Consider the following 27,388-nt stretch of genomic DNA (forward strand, 5'->3'; position numbering starts at 1 on the left):
AGAATAATTGTCAATGACAGCTATAAGCCTTAAAGAAGTTCCTGAAGCCAAAACGTGTGTCTGTAGTGTGTCCTTTAACTGTTTCCTCCTGAATTGCTGTGTAAATCAGTGTTTCTGCTGTCCAGGCACTCACGCTGTAGAGGGATTCCCGCATGATGTCGACGTGGTACACACAGCAGGCAGATCAGAGAATCGGGAAGAAGTGGGATTTCCATGACAATGTCCAGAACCCGCCTGTTCTGGCTAAGGTGATGGTCCGCCTCACTCACCTGGACAGCTCTGTTCTTATGTAACTAGGTGCCCCCAACCTCAGGTCCCAGACACCAGATGTCTAATTTCAAAGGCAACAACTAAAGATACAATGATCTCACAGAGAGCAGGAATGGCAGATTCAGTGCAAACTCTCACCACATACCTTACATCTCCTGGAAGCCTCCCGGCCGCTGTTGGGAGGGCGTGGCCCCAAAGCCAGAGTCCTGGGCTTGTCACCTGCCCCATGAGGCACCAGCCGTGCCCGTGCGATCACCTGCCCCTCACCTTCTCCATCTGTGTGATGGGGACGATCCCAGGACGGCCTCGAGGAGCTGGGATGAGGATGCCATGGCCGGCCCAGAGGGGGCGCTGAGCACACGTCAGCTGTGGTCAGCCATGGGGGTGCCAAGGCCGCGCCCTGTGGCTCTGTATTCCCGGTGCCCAGTGCCCTTGGGGGCTCGACAAAGGCTTTCCCGAGCGCACGGAAGGCAGGCGGGACAGGGGAGAGGAAAGCTGGACGGGGGAGAGGAAAGCTGGGGGAGGGAGGGCTAGCTGACAACAGTCTGGTGAAATATTTTTAACAGATAATTTCCAAAGAGTAAAGGTAAGAGTAAAGGCAAGCTTGAGATTCCGGTTTCTCTTGGAGTCGCTCTAATTAAAATTATTTCAAGATTAAAAAATGCGGCGGTAGAAAAAGAAAACACACGAGTAATAAATTTGTTAGAACACCTCTCTAGAAATGCTCCCCGCTTCGGTCACTGAGAATTTCAGGAAAGGCTGCAGGGGCTCCTGTCCCACCGCTGAGTCCGAGCTTTGCCACAGATGAACACACACAGAGTCGTGTCATAATACTTTTTTATTACAATATCCAAAAAACTGAGTATGCAAGTTTAGGAGGTCTCAAGACCCCTTCCTCAGCTGTAGGAATGTGCCCATCTCAAGAGTGTATATTTAAACTATAAAGGAGTTCAAATGTAAAGAAAAAAGAAAATGCAATTTCTTCATAAACATTCTGTGTCTCCTACTACCAATCACATATCCTTTTGTAAACCCTGAAGAATTTCCCTGTAAAGCAAATTTTATATATATATATATAGTGTATGTGTGTGTGAAGTGTTGGTCGCTCCCCTTTCCCAAAGATCAGCTGTTTTCCTTAATCATCTGTATTAGTGTCAACAAATGGCTATAGATACATATTACTTTGAGAATTAAATACATCATTGTGAGATTGAAACGAGCCGAAGGGCAAGAGGAAAAAGCACTATATGCAGATGGCATCTCTTGGGGGAACATTTCCGAAACCTCTGTCTTTCCGATTCTCCGGACCGACTTTCCAGGACCTCTTTTCTTTATTGCAGGTGCAGCCCCAAAGGCACTGGACAGCTTCTTCCCTCCCGTCTCACCCGGTGGTTCCAGTATTGCTACGAGTGCCCGGGGTCACCCCCGGAGAGTCTGGGAGCTGTGTGAACGCAAATGACACAGATCCAGGGATGTCGGGACCAGGACAGGTGGTCCCTGGGCAGGTGCCACCCAGGGCCCGGCCCCGCTGTCACGTGCGCTGTGGCTCACGGAAGTAAGGGCGGCTCCGGTGCACCCAAACCGCGCCCGATGTCTTTAAAGGGGGGGTTGGCTGGCACGAGCGATTTGAACAGACTAAGGCTGGCTCCCACGGAGAAGGAATAAAGTGATCTGACTCGTCCCCTTTCACCTCCCCGTCACCAAAACCGTCCAGGAGGGCCTGGGACGGCAAAGGAGGGCAGATGGCAAACGAACCGCCCGGACAGAAAGGGAAACCAGCTGGAGAGAGCAAGGACGGGGCGGCCACCGGGAGCGGGCCTGCGGGAGGGCCCGGGCCGGGGCGCCTTTCCGGGGCGCGTCCACTGGGCTCACTGCAGCGCCCGGACGAGGTAGAGCTTCTCCCCGTGCTCGCTGGTGAAGATGGGGGCCTTCTTGTAGTGATCCACCAGCTCGTCCATGGTGTGGAAGCGCCGCTGCCCGATGCAGTAGACGTTGTCCACCAGCTGCACCTTGAAATGCTTGTTCTTCCCTGATGCTTTGAGAGACACGGAGAAGTCACTGGGCTGCAGAGGAAAGAGGACACCAGTTACCACCCGGCCCTGGGCCACGAGCCACGAGCCACGAGCAGGGCCGGGGGCGGGGCACCGGGCTCTGCGTCCATGCCCGGGGCGGCTCCTGGTCTCTGGGTCGGCTGAGATGCTCGTGTTCTGCAGTGAAGAAAACTGACACTTTGCTTAGTAGGGTTTCGGTGCTAAATGTATTTCATTATTTGAAAACTGGAGACTCATTATGGAATGGACAGCACCATTGTTAACCGCTGTTAAATCTTCATTTCCCCAAGCTATTTCTCGAATTTGTAAAAAGTCATTTCTATACAGGCAGCAGCTAGAAGTTTCACTTTCTCTAACTCCTACCACTATTAGAAGTTCACCCAACAGCGTGGTGCTGGCAGAAAAACAGACACATGGGTCTACGGAACAGAAAAGAGAGCCCCCAAATAAACCCACACACCTATGGTCAATCAATCTACGACAAAGGAAGCAAGAATATACAATAGAGAAAAGATAGTCTCTTCAGTAAGCGGTACTGGGAAAGTTGGACAGCTACTTGTAAAGAATGAAATTAGAACATTCTCTAACATCATATACAAAAATAAACTCGAAATGGATTAAAGACCTAAATGTAAGATTGGAATCCATAAAACTCCGAGAGGAAAACACAGGCAGACACTCTGACTAAATCGTAGCAATATTTTTCTGGATCTGTCTCCTAAAGCAAAGGAAATAAAAGCAAAAATAAACAAATGGGACCTAATTAAACTTAAAAGCTTTTGCACAGCAAAGGAAAAGAAACCATCGACAAAATGAAAAGACAACCTACTGAATGTGAGAAAATATTTGCAAATGATGTGACCAATAAGCGGTTATTTATATATATCCAACATATATAAACAGCTCGTACAACTCAATATCAAAAAACAAACGACCCAATTAAAAAAATGGGCAGACGAACGGCATAGACATTTTCCAGAGAGGAAATGAAGGTGGCCAACAGGCACAGGAGAAGATGCTCAACATCGTTTAATCATCAGGGAAATGCAAATCAGAACCACAAGGAGATACGACCTCACACCTGTCAGAATGACTGTCATCAAAAAGAACACAAATAACAGATGTTGGGAGAGAGCGTGGAGAAAAGGAAACCCTCTTGCACTGTTGGTGGGAATGTAAATTGGTGCAGCCATTGTGAAGAACAGTAGGGAGGTTTCTCAAAACACTAAAAATAGAACCGCCATATGACCCAGCAATTCCACTGCTGGGTATATATCCAAAAAAAAAAAAAAAAACACAACCCAAAATGCTAATTCAAAAAGATACATGCAGCCCAACGTTTCTTAGCAGCATTATTTACAATTGCCAAGGTGCAGAAGCAACCCAAGTGTCCGTCAACACACGAACGTATAAAAAAGATGTGGTACATATATACAATGGAATACTACTCATTCATAAAAAAGAATGAAATTTTGTCATTTGCAGCAACATGGATGGACTCGGAGGGCATTATGCTAAGTGAAGAAGTCAGGCAGAGAAAGACAAACACTGTATGATCTCACTTACATGTGGAATCTAAGAAATACAACAAACTAGCGAACATAAAAAAGAAGCTGACTCACAGATATAGGGAACAAACTAGTGGTTACCAGGGGGGAGAGGGAAGCGGGGAGGGGCAATATAGCAGTAGGGGATTAAGAGGTATAAACTTTAGGTATAAAATAAGCTACAAGGATATACTGTACAACACGGGGAATATAGCCAGTATTTTATAATAACTGTAAATGGAGTATAACCTTTAAAAATGGTGAACGACTACACTGTACACCTGTAACTTACAGAATATCGTACATCAACTATATGTCAATTTAAAAATTTAAAATTTTTCTAATTCTCAGCTATTTAAAAATAAATATTTTAAGAGCAGTGGAAAATTCTGGTTGCATTTTAACATGGTTCATAGTATCCCAGAGGCGGCTATACTATGGTTCATGTACAGATTTTATTGAGAAATGTTTAAATTTGTGATTATGTCAGTGCCCTAGGTATATGTGAATATATTATATTTTAGAAAGATATTATTACTTTTATTAAAATTAGTCTTTCATCTCATTTATTGAAAAATATGTAGGGTAAGACACTGAATGAGGAATATTCTTTGGGGAAAGAAAGTATTGCTGAATTCGATAAACAATTATTTACTGAACACGGACTCACACCAAACAGGCCATGCCCTGGCTGCGTGTGCATGAGAGCACAGCATGTATGCTCTGCATGGGCTTCTGCTCTCTTGGAAGTGACCATCCAGTGGGGGAAACGGATAAAGAAGGAGCTGGTACATAGGCGCAAATTGTGCTGAGTTCTGCAGAGAGAAAGGAGGGAGTACTGAGGTGGCACAGGGCATTTAAACTCGGGGCGGGAGGTCAGGAAAGGCCTCCACAGAAACCGGACCTGGGCCCGAGACGCGCGCTTGGTGGGTGAGCGCTGAAGAGGGGAGGGGGGACGTCGGTGAAGAAAGGGAGAGGGTCCTGCCTCTCCGGAGGCACTAAGTGGCCGGCGCGGCTGAGGGAGAGGAGGACGGACACTGGCTTCCCTCAGCGGCCTCAGAATAAAAGCCAGCCGCCCACCGCGGCCCACCAGGGCTGTCACCTGTCCCCGCTTCCCCAGATCCGACCGAGGAGACAGAAGGATGCCCCTCCCAACCCCAGTCCCACTTTCACTCCTGTTCATGTGGTTCGAGCCAGCCTTTGTCCCCCTCCTTGGTCGACCATTCCCGTAGGTCTCAGCTCACAAGCTGACCACCCTGGAGAAGCCGATAAGCTCGGCCCCCCTTGGCTACTGTCCAGCAGAAGGCGTCCTGACGCACCAGGCCGGGTAGGGCCGCGTCCAATCCACGGCTGTGTTCCGCAGGGAGCCCTACGGATGGTGGGAGCCGGATAATCCAGGTCTAAACTGAATTCCTAGACCAGGCTGCCTCCTTCCTCCAAACCCAGGAACTTACTGCTGGTGAGCACCCACCAGCCTGGCCCCTGCTTCGCATCCCTCCCATCAGGACAACACCAGCAAGCACCCCGCCCCCATCCACTGGCTTTTACGCCGACTCTGCACACATTTGATTTAAGGTGTACAAATCTTGCAAAACAAGAGATCACTCCATATGAATGAATGACAACTCAGGGAAATGGGGGTCTGAGAAAATCCAGCTCTGGGGCGGGCTGCCACCTGTCACAGCTGTAGGCAGAAACGCATCTCAGAGACACAGGGATTTATAGTTTGTATTTGTGTGTCCCTTTGCCCCAAACCGAACAAATAAAAACAAATCTTGAAGGGAAAAACCTCACCTTATCTCCATACTAAACCCAGGGCTTGAGGACTTGGAGGAAACCCAGGAAGAGACAGGAAGTTTTATCTCTGATTAGGCCTTGGGCTAGGTATTAGTTTCAGAATCATGGCCATTAGAGGATTAGGGGCCCAGAGCAGGTGGGGAAGGAGACACAGAACTTGAAAATTACTTCCCCAACTTGATCTCTTAGAAATGAATCACCATGGGGTGAAGATCTTCTGAGCCAGCCCAGGAGGGTGACTGCGGATGGGGCTCAGGGGCCTTGGATGGCCCCTCAAAAAAAAGGAATCATCACGAACGCTGATGTCACGATGACCCTGTCAACCAGCTAAACAGCACAGGACATTCTAAGTAATCGCCCCGCACAATTCTCAAATCACTACCATCTTCCGGAAACTGAACACGATGGATGCGAGCTGGCCTCAGTGTTTTCCGTATTCCCACCCAAGGTGCATGTTGTATACGGTTTTGAAAATAGAACAAACTAAAACAGGTACCGCCCGACAGGCGCTCTGCACAGGATGGCCCGGAGCACCGGCCCTGGGGCCACTGTCACACGGTGATCAGTCCTGGTGGGTGAAGGAGAAGCTCCGCCGCGGGCAGTCACCACGCCCCTGGGTCCAGCAGCACATACACACTAGGGACCGCTCAGCTCTCTCCTGGGGCTTCAGGTTTTTGTGAAGGGACGTTTAGTTTCGAGCATCTGTTAATTTTTATAAGCACATACATTCTGTGCCATGAGTCTGTGCCTTCAGATAAGGACAGAAGGCGACTTCAGTTTCATAGTTTAGCACAAGCCAGGCACTGAGCTCCTTTTAGAGATACTTTAATCAATTCACAGACAAAGTGGCATCGTTCGGAGGGAGTAGGGAGTCAGTCAGAGTCGGCGTGTGATAGGCTCCATTTTAATTAAGCCCCATGATCCACAGACGACTCTGAATTTGTTTTTAATTTAAGCTCCTTCGTTTAACATCATGGTGTGTCATGTGTGTATGTGCATTACAGCAGTAAAACCAATGCAGCAGAGAAAGTGATTTTTAATTTCGTGGGCTCCTGAGTAGAAACCTTGACGTTAAGGACATAGAATGGACTAAATTTACGTCAAGCAGGGCTGCTGAACCTTTGGGGCAATCGCAATTCAGCAGGGGTACATGTTCCAATCTACGTACTAAAATGCACTGTTACGTGTTACCACTGAATTCTAAACGAAGCCTGAAGATGAAATGGATCAGCGGTTCTCAAACTGAGCTCCCAAGACCGCAGCATAAGCGTCTCCTGGAATCTGTCAGGTGAAAAGTCGAGTTCTCAGGCCCCAGCACGGAACCCTTGATCAGCAGCTCTGGGGCGGGGCCCAGACATCTGTGTTTCAGGAGCCCTCCCGGGGACGCCGATGCAGTTTGAGAAATGGGCTCCGAGCCAACCACCAGCAGGGTTTTCAAATGCTCAGAGCCACGAGGACAAGACAGGAATGAGCTTTGCGGGCTAAGGAGCCTCTCGAAGGAGGCGGCCCCGCCGGGCCAAGCTCACCCCCCAGGCGGCGGATGCCCTTCTGACTCTGTCCTGAGAAGTCAGGCCCTGTTCTAGACAGTCCCTGTGGGGAAGCCCCCAGAAGGGACAGCAGGGACTCTCTTCCCTTCACACCGAGCCGGTCCCCTGGATCTGACGGAGACGCAGCTGCTCCAGACCTGGAACGAACTTGCCCCGCACGATCCCTGAGAAGTCGGCCCCATCGGCCCGGTACACGAGGGCTGCGATCCTTCCAGGCTCAGCTCCCAGCCTCCGGGGAGTCGAGTGAGGAAGGCCGGAGCCACACTCGCCTGCACGGGTGGGGGGTGCTGGCGGGAGGACTCAGTGATGCTCTAACCCTAAGCTTGTCACAGAACCGTGACAGGTGTCTGCTGGCCTGTCTGCATTGAGAAAGAGGACCGAAACCCACCAGCCCAGCAGCTGGGGCGTGAATGACCTGGAGACACAGGCCCACACGAGGGAGTGCCGTGCGCCTCCCATGCTGGGTACAGAGTGAGTCCCTCATCCAGAGCCAGCAAGCCACGGTCATTTCCGAGGCAGGGAGAGAGCTGTACCGGGAGCCCCTCCCGGTGGTGGAAGCACGAGCCGGAACTGCTGCGGGCCTGGACACAGGGTCTCTGCACCATCGAGAAGCTGAAGACGCGCTTTCTCCAGGACCCGGCTGTCTCACCCCAGGGCGTGCTCGGGTTCAGAGGAGCGTGTACAAGTGCAGCAGGACTACTCATGCTGGCCCCAGGTGCCGACATGCCTCACGTCCACCGCAGGAGTCAATAAACACAGGAGGGGACGCTTCATCACACAACAAAATGAATGCGTCCACACGGACTGAATGATCTCACAAAGTGTGGACAAAAGAAGAAAGTAAGAACAGCCACAGTGCGATATCAACTGTACAAACCAGAAGCAGGCAGAACCCAAACACACAAACATACGTCTAAAACGGTAAAGAAAACGACCAGCTCCCAGTGAAAGGGAGCAGTGATCTCTAGCAGGAGGTGCAGTGCAATCAGGAAGCACATACAGGTATGTGAGTAGCTTCCAGAGGGCCGCCAACGTCCTATCTCTTGACCTTGACCTGGGTCCTAGTTTTTGACCTGCCTGACCTGGGTTCAACATGTACTTTTTTAATGAAATTTTTTTGTGTATTACGTGTCACAATTAAAGATGTTCTAAAGGTGCTGAACTTGAAACTGGAAGACTGGGCTCGGCCACTAGTGAGTCAGGGGGCAGGGGCACATCCCTCTTCAAACACGGCTCCACCCTCCTGTCCACCCCCACCCTGACGTCCCCTCTTTGGGGACACCAATTACATGTATGTTAAACCTCTCACTTGGTCCTGTAAATCTTAGTTCTGTTTACGACAATACCATAAACTGGGTGGTTTAAAAATGACAGAAGTGTATTCCTCACAGTTCGGGAGGCTGGAAGTCCAAGGTGAAGTAGCCAGGAGATTCAGTGTCTGGTGAAGACCTGCTTCCTGGTTCACAGCCAGCCACCCTCTCACTGTGTCCTCATGTGGCAGAGGGGCCGGGGAGCTCTCTGGGGTCTCTTTTATAAGGGCACTAATCCCATTCAGGAGGGCTCCCTCCCAATCCCATCATATTGGGGATCAGGCTTCAGCCTATGAATTTAACAAGGCGGGAAGTTGTGGGGGGAAGGACAACACACAGACATTCGGTCTGTAGCAAAATCTCTACGCTCTTTTCTGTATTTTCTGTCCTTTTATTTTTTTGCATGTGTATCCTAAAATCTCTCTTCCTCTGAGCTATCTTCCTATTTACCAATCCTTTCTTCAGCTGCATTTAATCTGCTGTAAACCCACCAAGTCCTTAATTTCAGTTACTGTATTTTTTAGTCCTAAGATTCTCACTTGATTCTCCCTTATTACTTCTAATTCTCTGCTCACATTCATCTTGCTGAGGTTCTTGAACCGATTTATCCATATACCTTAAAGACTGCATTTCAAAACTCAAAATCTGGACTTCCCTGGTGGCGCAGTGGTTAAGAATCTGCTTGCCAATGCAGGGGACACGGGTTCGAACCCTAGTCTGGGAAGATCCCACATGCCACAGAGCAACTAAGCCCATGTGCCTCAACTATTGAGCCCCCATGCTGCAACTACTGAAGCCTGCACATCTAGAGCCTGTGCTCCGCAACAAGAGAAGCCGCTGCAATGAAGCCCGCACACTGCAACGAAGAGTAGTCCCCGCTCAACACAGCTAGAGAAAGCCTGTGCGCAGCAACAAAGACTCAATGCAGCCAAAAATAGAAATAAATAAATAATTTATAAATAAATAAAATAAAAACTCGAAATCTGTGGGTCTGTTCTAATGTCTTCCCCCCGCCTTTGATTTTGGTCATCTAGTTTTGTCTCCTGGTAATTTTTCTTTGAATGCTGCATATTGTGTATAAAAAAAAAATCAAAGAGACACTTTGAGGTTCTCGATGGTATTACTGTCCTCCAAGAGGGTTTGCTTTGCTTCTGCACCCAGGGTGGGCAGGGCACCTTAGTTCAATGAGGGATGTAACTGATTACAGTCTGGTGTTATTCCCAGTTTGCCTTTGATCCCAGTGTATAGATTTTTGGGGGCCCTGCCCCCTCAGAGGGCCTGACCTCCCATTTCTGCCCCCCAGCACCATAGACTACTGAAGGTCTACTTCTCTGCTGCTCTGTGTTTGTCTCAATGTTTTGTCCAGCTTTTCTAGCTGTTTTCAGAAGAAGCACCAGTCTGTAAGGAACCAGTCCACCATGAGCAGATGGTCACGTGACACGGGCAGGCGGTGACCCATCCAGGCCCCCGTTCTCCACCACAGTCGTGCTGCTGAGAAGCAGGAGAGCTGAGTCACTGGCTCCACTACCAGGCTGCCTGCTCTCCTATTTTGGCTCCTTTACTTACTGGCTTTGAGACCTTGGGCAAGTTTCCCAACAGTTCTTCAGTTTTTGCAACTATGGAACAGAGATACCTCCTGAAACTGGGAAGAGACTGGGGCAGTTGAATAAACTACAGTAATGCCAGAAGCACAGCATCTTTGGGGACGTATTAAGCAAAACTGTCACCTAGTGGCCCTTCTTTAAGCTCCTTATGAAGCTTTATAAAGACAGCCATCAGCATCTCGTCGATTTTTTAAAACGGCTTTCAATTAAAGTCTCCAGAGAACATACTTTCCACATCACCTACAAGAGGCCTACGTCCTATCGCAGAAGCACTACACCGCACTGCACCTTGACCACTGTCATCAGTGCTTGTCTACATGGCTCTCCTACGAGGCTCTAAGCGTTCTGAGGGAGAGGCTCCTTCTTTCTTATTTTTATATATTTGGGAGAAAAAACTGGGCCTGATACGTAATACGCACTCAACAGATGGTCGCTGAGCGAACTGGCCCGGGAGTGACCGAGGCTGTACAGACCCCTACGCCTGCCACCTGGTACCTCTGAAGTCTCCTCCTGGGTTTCAGCAGAAGGAAAGGAGCATCGCTGACATGAAAGCCACCTGTCTGTTCTCTCTTTAAACACAAAGGGCAAAGCACAACCTCCTGAACTTTAATGTCCAGTGCCTGTTGTCTCCTATCTTATCATGGTCCTGTTTTCTACCTGGGCTACTCGTACTATGTGTCTACCGCTGTATAACAAATCTCTCCCAAACCCAGTGGCTTAAATAACAATTTCTAATTGGGCATCTGGGAGTGCCTTAAACCTTGACTGACCTGGGGCCGCCAAGCTCCATCAGGCTGTAGGGAAGACATGGGCTGAGGCTGCGGTCATCCGAAGGCCCAGCTGGGGAGGCAGGTCCACGTACAAGGTGGTCCGCTCACATGAGCCGCTCGGAGGCCTCCGTCCCTGGTCTTGCACCATCCCCATAGTCCTGCCTCAGCACCTCCACAACGTGGCGGCCGGCCCCCCATAAATCAAGCGGTCCCAGATGCAGCAGAGCCACACGCACGTACGACCCAGTCCCGGGAGTCGCCCAGCACCTCTCCTGCCACATTCTATTCATCAGATGTGAGTTAGCAAGCGACACCCTGCTGACGGGGACGCCGTCGCCTCCACCCTTTGAAAGGACGGGTATCAGATGATTTGTGGACATCTTTTTAAGCCACCACGGGACCGCAAGTTGTTAAAGTTGTCTTGAGCTGGACTAAAACCTAGACTGGGTGCTGTACCTGTTTCCAATTTTGGAACACCTAGCTTCCGTCCTCCCTTCAATCCTATCTTCCTGCTTCTTCCCACTGTCCAAATGTTCCCATGGTTCCCTTTCTCCTTATTTGGTATAATTTCTCTTTGCAGAATACTGTGCTAACTTTTCAAATTGAATTCAAACATCACATCACTTCTTGTTCTCTCCTTCCCTCGGACTATTCTTCGAAGAATTGACTTTTCTATTCTCACAGTTTTTGAACCTGGGGTTCTGAAGAATTATCTGTTCGTTTAAGTCATTCACTCACCTGACATTTTAGGCAGTCATTTTCCAAGGGGAGTGTGAGGACAGCTGATAGACTGACAAAAAACCACCCTCTCTCAGGGCTTTTATTATCACTATTTTTGTTTTTAGATTTTAGGTCCCTATTTGAATATAATCCCTCGGAGTACTAGAACCTGATTGAACTCCACATCTCCACACCGGGATCACAGTAGCTGCTCAATAAATGCACTGACAGGTGAATCTCTCCAATTTTGAGCATCTCTTCCACTAGTCGTTCCTTCAGGTAATTCTTCCATCTTACCTCTTTGCAATTTCTGCTCACAACAACTTTTAGAAAGGAAAACCAAATTATACCATCTTTGATACTATTTCTACAGCTTCACCAGCTCAATCCATTGTTTCAAACACTTGCTGAAAAGCACCTTTATATTTTTATAAAGTAGACTCCCTGGTCAAATATTTCTCTCCTTTACTCAAGATTGAATCACGATTTTCTCATCACCAGTATTAAAAAAAAAAAAAAAAAGGAGCACTGAGAAGAGTCCACAATATCCTTTGATTCATCCTCCATCCCCAATAGCCTAGGTGTTCATATGATTTTTTTCTAAGCACGTGGCTGTGAAGAAATGACAGAGGAAGCAGGGACTTTGCTCCCAGGCCCTCCTGAGTCTTTAATAACCTTAACATGTCCACATATCTTTCACTTCAGATTTTAGGGCAAGATGAGAATAGAAGTGCCCCTCGTGTGGCCTACTGAGCCTCCCAGGTGGGCGCTGGGTGGATTTCTGGTCATGCTGGTCTTCAAGCACCAACAATTGATACAAATATTTAAGGCTCTCTCTGCCCCCAAAGAGGGGTCACCTTGTCGATTTCTCATCAAAAGCTGCATCATTCTTTCCCCCTTGTCTGGTACATGGAAATTTTTCTCTCTCTTTTGCTTCTTTAAGGAAGGTACTCTTTTGTCCAGAGAAGTAGCTCCTTTGCCAAAGAAATCTGAGAGCCAGTGGGCTGAAGGCAGATTGTACTCCGCTGATCGATACTCTCCCGGTTCTCATCTCAGAAAAGTGGCCTTCCAGGTCCATCAGCCATTAGATCACCGCCACCCCCAGCCGTCCGGCAGAGGCTTTTCTCATCAAAATTGACTCCCTCTCTATACAGGAGCTCTCCTCTTTGTGTTTATATCAGTTTACCTGCTGACTGGCATTTTCTATTCTCCTATAAACGTGTCTCTGACATATTTACTCTATAGGCCTAAAGCCAATCCCACAGGTGACATGATCAAATATGATGGCTCTCATTAGCTTCTGAAATAAATTTGTTTACACAAGTGAAGAGAAATCGACCAGCAAACACAGTACGGCCCTCAAAGTCCATCTACCTAATCTTTCAACGGAAGTGTAAGTTAGTATGTGCGTGTGTGATTATCCCTCCCTGCGTCCCCAGATGCATTTCCTAAAGTTAACGGGAACACCTCGGAGGACAGACTTTTAGAATACTGCCCTTGTCATTCTCTGTCTTTTGGCCATGCCATGCCTGCAGTGACTTATCAATAATAAATGATATTATATATATATATACACATATCAATTTACAGCCTGTGGTGTAAGTACAGACAGGGAATCAATTTTGATTAAAAGAAGGCTATATTGGGACTTCCCTGGTGGTCCAGTGGTTAAGACTCCACGCTTCCACTGCAGGGGGCGCAAGTTCGATCCCTGGTCAGGGAACTAAGATCCCACGTGCTGCGTGGCATGGCCAAAAAATAAGAAAATAAAATAAAAATAAAAGAAGGCTCTATTGGACGACTAGGGAGGGTGATCTAACAGAATGATAAAACAGCTTTCTGTGTTATGAGCTCCGTGGGGCGACTCTTTTATTTCTCTGTGCTGCTCTTGCAGTGCTACTGAGGCCACGTTTAGGAACTGCTTTGTAACAGCACCATGAGAAACACCCACAAATAGGCCAAGAGCGCAGCTGGGACTGAAAGGCTCTGGGCTGATGCAAATCGGAACCACAGTGAGACACCACTTTGCACCTATGAGGCTGGTTACTATGAAAAAAAAAACACACCAAAACAACAACTGTTGGCAAGGATGTGTAAAAACCGGAACCCCTACGCACAGCTGGCGAAAGGTAGAGTGGTGCAGCCGCCGTGGAAAACAGACTACGGTTCCTCAAAAAATTCACCAACGAATCACCGTTTGCTCCAAAATCTCTGCTGGGTATAGACCTTCAAGAACGGAAAGAGGGACTTGCACAGACACTTACACACCCATGTTCACAGTGGCATTATTCACGGTAGCCAAAAGGTGGAAGCAACCCACCTGTCCTTTGACAGATGATGGATAAACAAAGCGTGGTCCATCCAAACAATGGAGTATCATTCAGCTTTAAAAAAGGAAGGGCATTCTGACCCAGGCTACAGCACGGATGAACCTTGAGGACATTATGCTGAGTGAAGTAAGCCAGACAGAAAAGCACAGACACTGCAGGATTCCACTTATACGAGGAAGTACTTAGTCAAATTCCTAGAGACAGAGAGTAGAAAACAGCCTGCGGCTGGGGGAGGGCATGGGGAGTTAGCATTCAATGGGGACAGAGCTCCAGTGAGGGAAACGGAAGAGCTCTGGGCAAGGATGGTGGTAACGCTTGCACAACAATGTGAATACGCTTAACATCGCTGAACTTGCACTTGAAAATGATTAAAATGTTCAACTTTTATGTTATGTATATTTTGCCACCACAAAAAACATTTTTTAAAAAAGTTTATGTGCTAAAAACTGGTGTAATTCCGGTGGAAACCTTATAATCTGGACAGAGGAAACCGAAGTAGCAGGATGGGTGAGGACACGTGCTCTCCTGCCTTGGAAGTTACCGCAGGAATCGGCAGGGGGCCCCTGGCAGAAGGGATGCTGAGAGGAGGGGCCTCGGCGGGGGTACAAAGGAACCCATCATTTCGTTCAGATCACCCTCGACACGGCTCAGACCCGGCTCCTGAACCAAAAAGGGTTGCCCCCCTCTGGCCTGGGGTCGGGCAACAATCGTCCCTGAACCTGACGTTTTTCTATCTCAACCTCCTTGAAATGCAACAGGGACTCTGCCCGGCTCTGGCTGGTACACGCACCGGGCCTCCTGAGTATCTGAATATCGGGACTGTTAGCTGCCTCGGACACCATCTCTGCTGGGCAAGTACGTTCCCTGCCCGCATCTCCAGACCAAAACATAAATGCTTCTTGTAGAATTTCTTCTGCAAGTCGCCAAGGAACTGTTTCCAAAGGACACGCGGTGAAGACCCCTGGCAGCGGGGAGAGAAGAGGTGGGCCTGCCTGCCTCCAAGAAGGAAATGTTCAGCAAGCACCGACCAGAGCTGAATGCAAACGTTCCTCCCTCTGTCCAGGCTTCTCACCTCGCCCCACAAGGTGCTTCCCCTTCACCAGGGGAAGAAACCACAACCAGGGCAGAAAACACGGGCCGGAAGGGCCCACGTGCACCTGCTGGGGCGGTAGCCCCCCGTCCCTCACTCCGGGTCTGCCTGTGGGTGTGTGCTGTTAAAAACTACAGGTACAGGGCTTCCCTGGTGGCTCAGTGATTGGGAGTCCGCCTGCCGATGCAGGGGACGCGGGTTCGTGCCCCGGTCCGGGAAGATGCCGCATGCCGCGGAGCGGCTGGGCCCGTGAGCCATGGCCGCTGAGCCTGCGTGTCCGGAGCCTGTGCTCTACAACGGGAGAGGCCACAGCAGTGAGAGGCCCATGTACCGCAAAAAAAAAAAAAAAAAAAAAAAGTTCCAATTACTATAAGAAATGCAATTTGAAAAATATAGCAAGGAACTATGCTAATCCTTCTATTCTGTTTCTTCCTGGCCAAATAATTTTAATAGATTTTTTTTAAAAGAGTAAGAGATGAAACCCAAATAGACTGTTAGTGTGGCCAATATATACAGTAAGTTACCTTTAGCAAGTCTTTTCACACGTGAATGTGCTGTATGACTAAAAATTAGTATCTAAATACTACTGGCGGACACAATAAATAAGGTGAAACAGATGCTCTCTTTGGGATCCTTAATGTCGTACAGAGAAAAATGCCTTCCTATACCACAGGCTGACGCTTTGCAGACCTCATCCTAGTTGTAACCTGTCACTTTCTATAGTAATGGAAGAAATAAAACACTGACCACTTACAGAGCACACAGAAATCTAGTTACTGGTTATTCTCCATCGTAAGTAGAGCTTCCTAACCATATCCACAGGATAAGACTGAACAAATATATAAGGATTTACGCTGAGCATCAGAAGGCAGGTAGGAATTTTGAATTTGCTAGATTTAATGAGGTTTGGATTAGCAGGTGGAGGTATGATGGTTAAATATGGAGAATAAGAAGCCATACCGTTTCATCTTTAGCTGCTGAGGATAAATGACAATCGCAGGTGAGGGAGGAGAGCAAGGGAGCGGGAGAGAGAAGATGGAGAAAGAACAGTCAATATTAAGATTCAGGACAGGAAGGACAGCCAAAGCAGGGTGGTCTCGTTCATTCATTGACTGATAAAACATGTCTAACAGATACCTCTGAAACACCCAGCATATCACTGACCCGGGATGTTGCAGGATATGCCAAAGTTTTGCTTCTTTTTCTGAAATATGCACATCCCTCCCTCCCCCTCCCCCCCGTATCCATCCCCCGCAAGCACAGATTTCCCAGGACTCAGAGCTGGGTATATTTTTACTTTTCAAAACAGAAAAATATGAAATATTTTTAAATGCAAAATACCAAGCAAGAGTCGAGCTTATTTACCTTGGAATCCCTCAGGATATTTAAAAAATGAAACGCATCTTGAAGATGCACTCTAAAAAGGCTGTGCTTACAGAGGAGGTCCCGCAGTTCCCTCAACCCAAGGCGAGCCCTGGGCCCACAGACCACAAGGAAGGAAAGGAAATTAAATGGGGATGCCTCTGAGTCCGGCAGGAACGCTGACCCAGAACCGTGCAAGATTATGAAGCTAAGGGCTCACACCGGCCTGGCGGCGGCTTTGGAGCCCAGGCTCTCACCTTAGAGATGCCAAAATGAACAGAGAAAAAGACAAAGGAGGGGAGGAAGGAGACGGGGAGGCAGTGGCAGGAAGGCAGATGCAGTGGACGGCGGAAAAGGAATAGGCAAGGGACTTGTCCATCTGTACATCCGGACGGCTCCTCGCCGCTGCAGACGAGCTGAGCACGGACTGGCTACGAGCAGGAAGACAGCGCAGCCGGCCTCTCTCTGTCATGGCTCTTCAGGGTGAGAGCAGCGACACGCCTGAGAGTCCGCGGAGCATGCCGTTGGCACAAGGCAGGCACGCGAACAGCAGAAGGTGCCACGTCACGGCGAGTTCCGTCAGGACACAAGCGGCCCTGCGCACCCTCGGGCCACCTGGCGGCCTTCAGCCCAAGCCAGTGCCACCGCGGGTGCAGAGCTGACCAGGTCCCAGCAAACAAACCCCTTCCTCTGCCCCGGGAATCAACGGTCCCAGCACACGATGAGCTGTCGTGAGCTTGGTTTTCTAAGTTAAAACGGAAGGAAAAAAATTTGGAAAGGCTCCCCTAAAAAATGGTTAAAATAAAATATAAACAATTAATGTTTCAATGATTTAGAAAAAGTTAGCTTTTTCTCTAATAATGTGAGACAAATGTGACACTGGAGCTTCTTCAAGTTCTGGGATGGAGGCCAGATAAAGTACCCCTCCACCTCCAAAAGGACTCGGTCCCGAGATCAGACAGTGACCACTGCCTGCATGTGTGTCCCATGGAAAAGCGACAGGTCCTCCCTAAGCCAGCGATGTCCCTCTACCTTCTGCCAAGGACTGTCCCCTACCCCCAGACACGGACAGAAGGACGTGGGGCGCTGTCTCCACACTGGGGGGCTGCTTTCAGCCCTCTCCCTTCTAAGACGTCTCTTCAAACCCAACATTCCAAAATCAAGACAATACTCCTCGACTCGGATCGAACCTGTCCCTTGATCACCTCCTACTCTGATCGGGTAACCGGTGCTTCCTCTGAGGTTCTCTCAGGAGGGCTGGAAGTGCTCCGGACCCGATTCTCTGAAGCCTCCGCCCTGATCTGTGCACGGAGCTGACCTCACGTTAGAACAACTTAACGTGATGTCCTGCCAGAAACCACCAACTCTGGATAAGAAAACCTCAGCGATATCATATGATCTTTGTCTTTATGGTATCGCTTATATGTGGAATCTAAAAAAAAAAGGTACAAATGAACTTATTTACCAAAGAGAAGTAGAGCCATGGATGTAGAAAACAAACTTATGGTCACCAGGGGATAAAGGGGGGAGGGATAAATTGAGAGAATGGGGTTGACATACACACACTACTATTTATAAAACAGATAATCAACAAGGACCTACTTACTGTATAGCACAGGGAACTCTACTCAATACTCTATAATGGCCTATATGGGAAAAGAATCTAAAACAGAGGGGATATATGTATATGTATAGCTGATTCACTTTGCTGTAGACCTGAAATTAACACAACACTGTAAATCAACTATACTTCAATTAAAATTTAAGAAAAAAAAGAAAGCAAAGAAGAGCTCAGTATTCAGACTTCAGATGCAGTTAGTGTTCAGGCCCTGAGCGCTTTGCCCAAGCACAGGGCAGGTGCCACCGACTCCACGACCTGCTGCCGCCATCAGGGGGGCCAGTTTCCACCACCACCACATCTGGCCCCCTCTCTGAAGGGGAAAATCACTTCTGGGCCCTCGAGCTCCTCCCAGATCAGTCAACAGGAACCTTGACTATGCACTTACTTATTGTGGTATCAACCTTCTCAGAAGACAACAATTACAGTACGTAGCACGAGCTTACCAGTCTTACAGGTTGCGTTTAAAAAATTAAACTGGGACTTACCTGATGGCACCGTGGTTAAGAATCCGCCTGCCAATGCAGGGGACACGGGTTCGTTCCCTGTTCCAGGAAGGTCCCACATGCCGTAGAGCAACTAAGCCCGTGTGCCACAACTACTGAGCCCGCGTGCCACAACTACTGAAGCCTGCACGCCTAGAGCCCGTGCTCTGCAACAAGAGAAGCCACCGCAATGAGAAGCCCACGCACTGCAACGAAGAGTAGCCCCCGCTCGCCGCAGCTACAGAAAGCCCACGTGCAGCAACGAAGACCCAATGCAGCCAAAAAAGAAAAAATAATTAAAAATTAAGCTGATGTCTGCAGGAACCAGTACAAAGGAAATTACACTGGACTCGATCTTCAAAACTCTCCTTTCGGGGGGACTCACTCTGGAAGGTGTATTTGCAGGGACCGACAAAATCGGTTTAGTAGTACCTCCACAACGAAAACACAAAAAGGCTAATTCGCGAGACACAGCCCGGTTCCCCCAGACGGGCTCGGCCATGCACCTGAAACACAGATCTCCGAGTCTGTGCTGGAAACCAATCTGCTCCGAGTCGAGAGGCCTCACGCCGCCGACTCTGCTCACACACACACTCCTCTCTCTCGACAACTGTCTTTTCCGTTTCTGTTCTCTTCCTAAGCGCTTTGAAATCTTTTCAGAAATAAACTCAGTGGTGCCTGAGGCAGAGATGTACTGAGGATTACACGGCTTAAAAAGCAAAACCAACCAAACAACAAAAGGCTGTGTCAGAAACCGGGTGCCCGCCTTGCCGAGAACATCTGATGTGTCTCAGACCCAGAGAGGAAACAAGGTCAACCGCCAGGGCTGAGACGGGGTCATTAACGGGGAAACCAGGGGAGAGAATGACATTTGAGTCTGCACGACAGAACAGGGGTGATCTCAGTCAAGAGGCAGCAAACCTTCAGAAGCTAACAACACACTGTACTTACCGTGCCACCTGCAAGAACGCACCTCCCGGAGAAGAGGTGCAGCTAAGGCCGGGCAGTCCAGGCGGATTTCAGCCCACGGCAGAGCGGGGGGTCTCAGAACACAGACCAACTGTGTTCATCCCTCTTAACATGAGCCCCAAATACCCTTGCTGCTTGAGGCCATTCACACACCTGAGAAGGGAATGGCACACGAACGCACACACATACATACTCTCCACTTCCTTCGAGCGTTCCACTCACCGAGGACTCTGTCCCTGATGAGCAAGCCGCCCTGCGCGCCCCGCGCACACACGCACACGTGTACACATCACACACACAGACCCGCACACACGTGCACACACACGGGCACACCCCTCTGCCCCCCCAACCCCGCACTCACCGAGGACTCGCTGTCGCGGACGAGGAAGTCGCCCTGCACGCCCCGCGCGTTGAGCGCACACTCGGCCTGGTGGCGCGTCACGTTCCCGTAGTACCACTCGCGGCCCGCGAACCGGCCGGCGCGCGCAGGCCCCGAGGGGCCAGAGCCGGCGTGCAGGGCCGGGCCCTCGCTCAGCACCACCACGTAGTTCTTGGGCACCAGGCCGACCTGGCCGCGCGCGTTGCGGCAGCGCCACCACTCGGGGTCGTTCTCGGGCTTCTCGATCACCTCCATGGTCTCGCCCTTGTCGAAGTTGAGCTCCTCCTCGGTGACCGAGCTGAAGGGATACAGCGTCTGCACCACGTGCAGGACCCGCGCGCCCTGGCCGTTGCTGAGCGCGGCGCTGGGCCGCAGGCTCGGGCCCCCGGGCGCGTCGGCGGCCGCCTCGTCCAGCTCCTCCAGCACGTAGTTGGATGGGAACCAGCCCACCTGCCCGTTGTAGCTGCCCCGCCACCAGCCGTCGCTGCACTTCTCCATGACGGTGACGCGCGAGCCCTTCACCAGCGACAGCTCGTCCTCGCGCTCGGCCGCGTACGCGAACTTGACCACGGCCGGGATGCTGAGGTCGTAGATGCGGTCGGCGCCGCCTCCGTTGGCGGGGAACTCCGCGTCCATGCTGGGTGTGGGCGATGCATCTCGGGCGCTTGTCTTCCTGCGGGTCCTGCCGAGGCCTGCGGAGACACGGCAAAGCTCAGTGCGGGGACAGGGCTCAGCGCGTGGGGACCCGGCATGGGCTCCACGCGGGCACGGGGCTCAGCGTCCGGCGACCCGACAAGGGCTCAGGACGGGGCCTGGTCCAAGAGGCAGCACCTGCACCTGATACAGGACGGACTGGGTCCCGTGGCTGGTGACCAGCCACTCACCAGCAGAGAAGGTGACAGTGGCTAAATGCCTAAAAGCTGGTTATTACCAAAACCGATCTCTCTGCTTTCCTCAAAAACCTGCTAGAGCACCAGCAAACCACGAGGATAAAACAGTGTAAAGTCCGAAAATGATTAGAGCATCCCTGTGCCACTACTACAAAAGACCTAAAAAAATAAAATAAAAAGACAGGACAGAAAACGTCGTATGCGTTTTGGACGGGAAGTTGGACAAAATGAGCTCGCAGAGCCGCCCCAGCTCTCAGCACCCCTCAGGGCTGGCCTGTGCTCAGGCCAGCACCCTCTCCTCCATCCGAGGACACTCCGTGCCCTCCCGGGGCCACCTGGCAGTGGAGCGGCCCCACTGGGCAGAAACCCATACCCCTCCTTCCTTCTGTTCTTTTCTTTCAACACTGCAGAGACTTCCCACAAGTTGTGATGAGTGAATTAGAAGAAAACAAAATAGCCGGTACATTAAATCTAAGGCAGAATTTTTCACATTCTCATTGAAAAACCACTAATGGATCAGAAAATCGGTTTAACGGGGTTGTGACCAGCCTGTGTGTACGTGCTGTCTTCTTTTTAAAAGGGAACAAAATAGAAAATCTCAGAGTGCATCAAACATAGAATTGCTGCTTCAGTCACATATGTGAGTCAGTGCTGAGCTACAATGTGAAAATTATCCCTTCCTGTGCCTGAGGAACACAGCTGGAAAAGCCCTAAGGAAAAATGCTTTAACCTGGTTAAAATGCACGGAATTCCGGAACCTTGTAGAAAGTGAGCCGAGGGGAGGAGGGCACGTCGGCCCCAGAGATGCGGACGTGGACCTGGACGGGGGGCCCGCCATGCCGCTCACCCGCCACGTCTCCCAGCTAAGTCAGGGAGGAGGTTTTCGTGGCATGGAAACTGTGGCCACCGGCAAATGTTTGTTTTCTCCTGAAAGGACACCACAGCGCTTTTATGGGTAGCTTGTACCTCCTTCTCCCTTAATTCCCTGCAGTAAAGACAGCTTGGTCCTGAGAATTACCTTTGCTCCTACTCCCCTGCCAGGTGGGGTGCTCAGAGGAATGAAAGGAGGCATCATGATCGTCTCCGACCACGGAGAGTTGGGCGCTGGCTTCCAGAGCAGACCCGCCTGGCTGCGTTCTCTGCGCCGGGACACGTGCTCCGCTCAGTGCCACACGCAGGGCAAGGAGTGTGAGGTGACAGCACACCCGTGATAAGTGCTCACTCACTTGGATCTTCAAGTGGACACACCAATTCTTTTTTTTTTTTTAATATATTTATTTTATTTATTTATTTTTGGCTGCGTTGAGTCTTCGTTGCTGCGCGCGGGCTTTCTCTAGTTGTGGCGAGCGGGGGCTACTCTTCGTTGCAGTGTGCGGGCTTCTCTTGTTGCGGAACACAGGCCCTAGAGTGCCTGGGCTTCAGTAGTTGTAGCATGTGGGCTCAGTAGTTGTGGCTCGCGGGCTCTAGGGCACAGGCTCAGTAATTGTGGCGCACGGGTTTAGCTGCTCCGCAGCATGTGGGATCTTCCCAGACCAAGGCTCGAACCCGCCTCCCCTGCACTGGCAGGCGGATTCTTAACCACTGCACCACCAGGGAGGCTCCGAGACACTAACTCTTCAAGCTAATGGCTTCTGCTGTTTCTTTTTGTTCTTCAGCGTCTTACTCAAGTGCACGGGAAATGAAGTGTAAGCCGGGACACTGGACCAAGTTAAACATTTCGATTTCCATGTAAGAGTTCATTTACTTTACACCTGAAAACATGAACCTCTCAACCTCTGATTTCAAAGCTAGGTGAGTTCAACTCTGCAATGACACGGCATTGTGATGATTCAATGGCGTCCTAATCCAGAGGCACATGGGACAGTTCATGGAAGTAAACTTCCACCCAGGAATCTCGGGCACGAAGGCCTTCAAACCTCCCGGGGCCGTCAGCACGCAGAGCGGGAATGGCCAGGCAGAGTGCAATCTCTATGGGTAACAACGATTTCAAGAAATAACATTTAAAAATAACTCTCTAGGAGACCTTTCCAAATTTGTGAGCGAGGAAGCCTACCTGAAGAGCCAGGGAAGAGCAGCTTTTAGAATATTCATCAAGACGTAAAGGTATCACTGCACACTACTATACGTAAGATAGATAACCAACAGGGACCTACTGTAGAGCACAGGGAACTCTACCCAATACTCTGGAATAACCTATATGAGAAAAGAATCTAAGAATGAAACATATGTATATGTATAACTGAATCACTTTGCTGTACACCCGAAACTAACACAACATTGTAAGTCAACTATAATCCAATAAAATTAAAATATATATTAAAAAAGGCGGAAAGGTGTCAAGATCAACAGAAAAGACAACGGCAGACCTTACGCCTCGTAATACGCCATGGAAGACCTTATGCTTCATAACGCGTCGTGGAAGACACTTACGTAAGTCAGTCATACCGCTGAATGAACATACTGCTTTGTCTGCTTTTTTTCAAACACAAAATAATTTAATTACTTCAGCCTTGAGCTCCTTCCAGGAACCTTCCTAGACTCTGGGGAGAGTGAGGTAAGACAGGCACACTCCCTGCCCATAAGAGAAGCTTATATGTCTCTATCAAGACTGGAACTTTCTACGTACAAACAGCCCTGGAAAATTAACCTGTTTTGCTCTAACATGACCTAAACAGTCTTTGAGGCAACTCCGGGCTGGGGTCTTGGGGGTAGCACAGCAGAATGACTGAGAGCACAGCCCCAGCAGGAATCCCGCGTCAGCCACTAATTAGCTGTGTGCTCTTGGGCAAGTTACTTAGCCTCTCTGGGTCTTAGTTTTCTTACCCTAAAATGTGGACGATGGCACTGGATCAGTCTGCGAGGGGGGCCGTAACAGACTCCGGGGCTTCGACAACAGAAACGTGTTTTCTCATGGTTCTGGGGGCTGGAAGTCACAGATGAAGGGTCAACAGGGCTGGTTCCTTCAGAGGTCTCTCTCCCTGGCTTACAGACGGCTGCCTTCTCACCGCGTCTGCATTCTGTGTCCTAATTTCCTCTCCTTACAGGACACCAGTCATGCTGAATGAGGGCCACCCTAAGAAACCTCATTTAAACTTAATTACCTGTTTAAAGGCCCTATACAAATACAGCCACACTTTGAGATTCTGGGGAATGGGACATCAACATATGAATTTTGAGGGTGGACAAATAAGCCTAGAACAGGTACCTAAGTTCAGATTACGCATATAAAGCACAGAACGTGCTTTACGAATAGTTATTACTCTTCCTAACTGGTGTTGAGCTGGGTGTTGAATTTCTTTTTTCTCAGATATTTTAGCAGGAGAGGGTCTAAGTCCTCTCTGAACACTCTTGGCCGTGACCCTACGTGCCAGACGGCCACCCAAACAGAAACTTTGCCCGTCAGGCGTTTGGCACCTGGGAAACATTATCTTATGGGAGCAGAGATACATGGCGGCTGGCGCAGTGAAATGCAGGAGGCAGGCGTGTGTCAGGGGCGGGTAGGGAGGAGCCTGGCCGCACTGACATCTACATGATCTGAACCTCACGATGGTCCTGTGACAGACCCGGCTCCCCCCATTTCTGCAGATGGGGAAACCGAGGCTGAACGAGACCAGGGAACTGGCCCAACACACGCAGCCAGTGGAGTGGCACAGACAGACCGTGATCCAATGGAAGCCTATTTAATCCAGAGTCATCAAGAAGCACAGTTCCGTCAGAGGCTAGCGTGAAGCGTGACGGCAGATGCTCGTTACTCGTGTCATGATTTCCACGGGCAAATGCGTTCCGGGCTCTGAAATGGGGTTTCAAGACCCCTCATGCACCCTCCCAAACTGTGATGAACACTTCCTCTGATTCTAGGGAATGAAATGGGCCCTGTGTGTCCGGGTGGAAGTGGGGCTGAGGTTAGGGAAAGAAGGTTTGGGATAAGAAATGCATCAGGAGCAACAGGCCGGGGCCCCAGGACAAGTCTGGGGACAGCTGGGGCAGGCTGGAGGGGGCATCGGGTGGAAATGTGTAAACAGAACAAAGTCCTGGGTTGTTGACAAAGGCTCTCAGCTTCCTCTTCTTCCCCAGTTCTTCCCTGACCCTGATTCTGCCCGAGGCCAGAGCCCGGGTGGATGGGGCTGAAGGGCTGGGAGCCCTGGGGAGCCCCGGGGAACAGCAGGAGGGAGGGGACCCACCCACCAGCAGCCAGGGCGGCCTTTCTGAATGAGGACAACCAGGTGAATGGCTCCGGAGAGTCACGCGGCCGGGATCACAAGGACGTCGAACGAGGAGGCTCTGGAGGTTCAGGACCCCATCATCTCCCCCTGCCTGGACCTCCCCTGAGGCCACATGACTGCCGCCGCGTGCCAGCTACGAGATGCCAGGTCGGAGGGGACAGAGACCCGTGTATGAGCCCCAGGCTCTGAACGGCCTTGGCGTCCAGGCTCTAATTCAAAGGCAAATCCGTTATCTTTTAGGGAAGGAGGCAGTGTGGGAACTCCCCTGCTCCCCACTTTCTCTGCCTGTGTATTTCCCCACATCTTCTGCTTTCTTTTTCTTCGTTCATTCAAGTCAGACCACCTCCTTCTTCCAGTTGTATCAAAAACACAACCTGACTCCAATGTGTGTTGTGATTTTAACAAGGATAATGTGATTAATTTCCTTCTGATTTCATGTTTTTCCCAACAGGAGAGGCAAGAGCCTCACACCCCTTCTGCCAAGTCCCAGCCCATCTTCACCTACTGAACAGTAACTAACCAGGACCTGGCCCACCAGATGCCCTCGCTAACCAGGGCTTCCGCTCGCCCCCTCTCTGGGCCACATTTGGGAGAACGCGCTTCCTGGCCCTTTCCAAGGCCTGCTCCCCAGGGCCAGAGCACGGATTCCGGGTCAGCCTGGGCTGCAGACAGAAGCACCTCCCAGAGCAGCTGGCCACATTCCTCACCACACCCTGGCCTCGGGTACCGAACACGTGGTGCGGGACACCCAGGCAGCTCCGGCCAGGCCACGATGGACGGACTGAGGCCCGGAGAGCACTAACATGTTTTCACAAGATCTAGGACGAGTTCAAATGGTGTGCGTCTCTTTTAGTTCTCAAGTTCACCGTAAAATCCTCCACCGTACAGAATGTGGTGTTTGGACGTTTTGTTGCAGGTGTTGATGCGGCCCGCACTGGACCCATCGCATCATGGATGAGAATATGTAGAACGTGGCCACTAGGAAACCTTTCCTACTGCCAGCACGCTGCATTTGGCGATGTTGAGTAACTTTCTTCCCGCAAAGTTATGACTTTCTCTAAGCTCGTTCAGTAATGTATAAAATGCCATACCTTCCACGAGGAAAGAACGAAGAAGGAATGGAAATCACTACTTAAAAAAAAAGCAAGGGCTTCCCTAGTGGCGCAGCGGTTGGGAGTCCGCCTGCTGATGCAGGGGACGCGGGTTCGTGCCCCGGTCTGGGAAGATCCCACGTGCCGCGGAGTGGCTGGGCCCGTGAGCCATGGCCGCTGAGCCTGCGCGTCTGGAGCCTGTGCTCCGCAACGGGAGAGGCCACAGCAGTGAGAGGCCCGCGTACCCCCACCCCACCAAAAAAAAAGATAAAGGGATGTTACAGCAGACGACTTTAAAATATGTTCTGTCATCTTCCAGCTGGAACTCTGGAGATTTAAGATAAAATGCCAAACAAATTGGACAGTTCGTACAAGCATTCCAGCCCATACATTTAGACACAGCGCAGCTGAGTTTCAGGAGCTCTACGGCAAAGCCATTTTATTTTTGCTACGAATCAGATTTGTGACATAAACCAGATGCAAGTAGAAAATTTCCTTGCACTTAAAATGTCATTTATACTAAGTTAAGCATAGAGGTTATTAATTTGTGGGGCTTTTTCCCCATCAGGGTTAGGAACGTCAACTGAAATTATTAATACAGAAGCTTTTTATCACTAAACGCTAAGGAGGTCTGACACGATTGGTTCAGGTACAAAGTAGCTGAAATAACTTTTCATATAAGAGGATATATTTAATGTTTGGCTCCTAATAGCTATTCGTGGTCCTATATGTTCATTTAGTTTGTATCTAGTTTTTCAGACTAGCTTCCACTCTCAGAGAATGTCTAGTGCCAGGATTCACAGTCGAGTATCTGAATAAAGGAAAAACCTCCCATTCACTAAACTGAAGGTTTTCTGAAGGGCCACCATTTAGGATTAATGCAGTAGTTCTCTCTTGCTTCAATCTGTCCCACACCCGCTACGCCATCTCTGTTCAACAGTGTCTCTCTTCTCGCGGTCTCAGCAGGGCCCATCCCCAGGGCTTGGATCAAAACTCCCCCTGCAGTCTGGGGTGGGGGAAACTGGCTCTCAAGAGTCAGCCCCACCTGTAGGCGCCTGTGTGGAGAAGAGGCCCAGAGACAGAACCTGGATGACATGAGCTGAGCCCGGGAATCCAACCACACTTCCCAATGATGTGAGCTAATCTCTCTAAATTCTCCTCTTCTTCCTGTTGCTTTTCTTTAGCTACTTTTGAGTTGATTTCTGGATTTCTGTCACTTTGATTAAGGACTCTGGAAGAAATAAAATGACCCTTCCCCACTCTCGTTCCCCTGCTTCCACCTCACCTCCTGAAATACGCCAAACTGGTGAGCCCCCCTGAGAAAACAGGTACGCT

The 27,388-nt window shown here is 49.9% G+C and overlaps 1 protein-coding gene across 5 annotated transcripts in view; it reads right to left on the reverse strand.

Moving 5' to 3' along the window:
* Positions 1 to 1,090: 1,090 nt before the first annotated feature.
* The window catches only part of NCK2 (NCK adaptor protein 2), a 137,642-nt gene continuing 111,344 nt past the window's right edge, over positions 1,091 to 27,388 (reverse strand). For all 5 annotated transcript variants that reach the window (XM_027128693.1, XM_027128690.1, XM_027128691.1 and 2 more), the window contains 2 exons: positions 19,832 to 20,541; positions 1,091 to 2,333 (listed from right to left, as the gene is read on the reverse strand). In XM_027128693.1, the coding sequence (XP_026984494.1) occupies positions 2,139 to 2,333; positions 19,832 to 20,541 (905 nt within the window). In that variant the 3' untranslated portion in view covers positions 1,091 to 2,138. The remainder of the gene's footprint in view (positions 2,334 to 19,831; positions 20,542 to 27,388) is intronic.

Source organism: Aethalodelphis obliquidens, unplaced genomic scaffold (genome assembly GCF_003676395.1).
Source record: "Aethalodelphis obliquidens isolate GAN/ISIS:26980383/991018 unplaced genomic scaffold, ASM367639v1 scaffold35, whole genome shotgun sequence".
NCBI classification, from domain to species: Eukaryota; Metazoa; Chordata; class Mammalia; order Artiodactyla; family Delphinidae; genus Aethalodelphis; species Aethalodelphis obliquidens.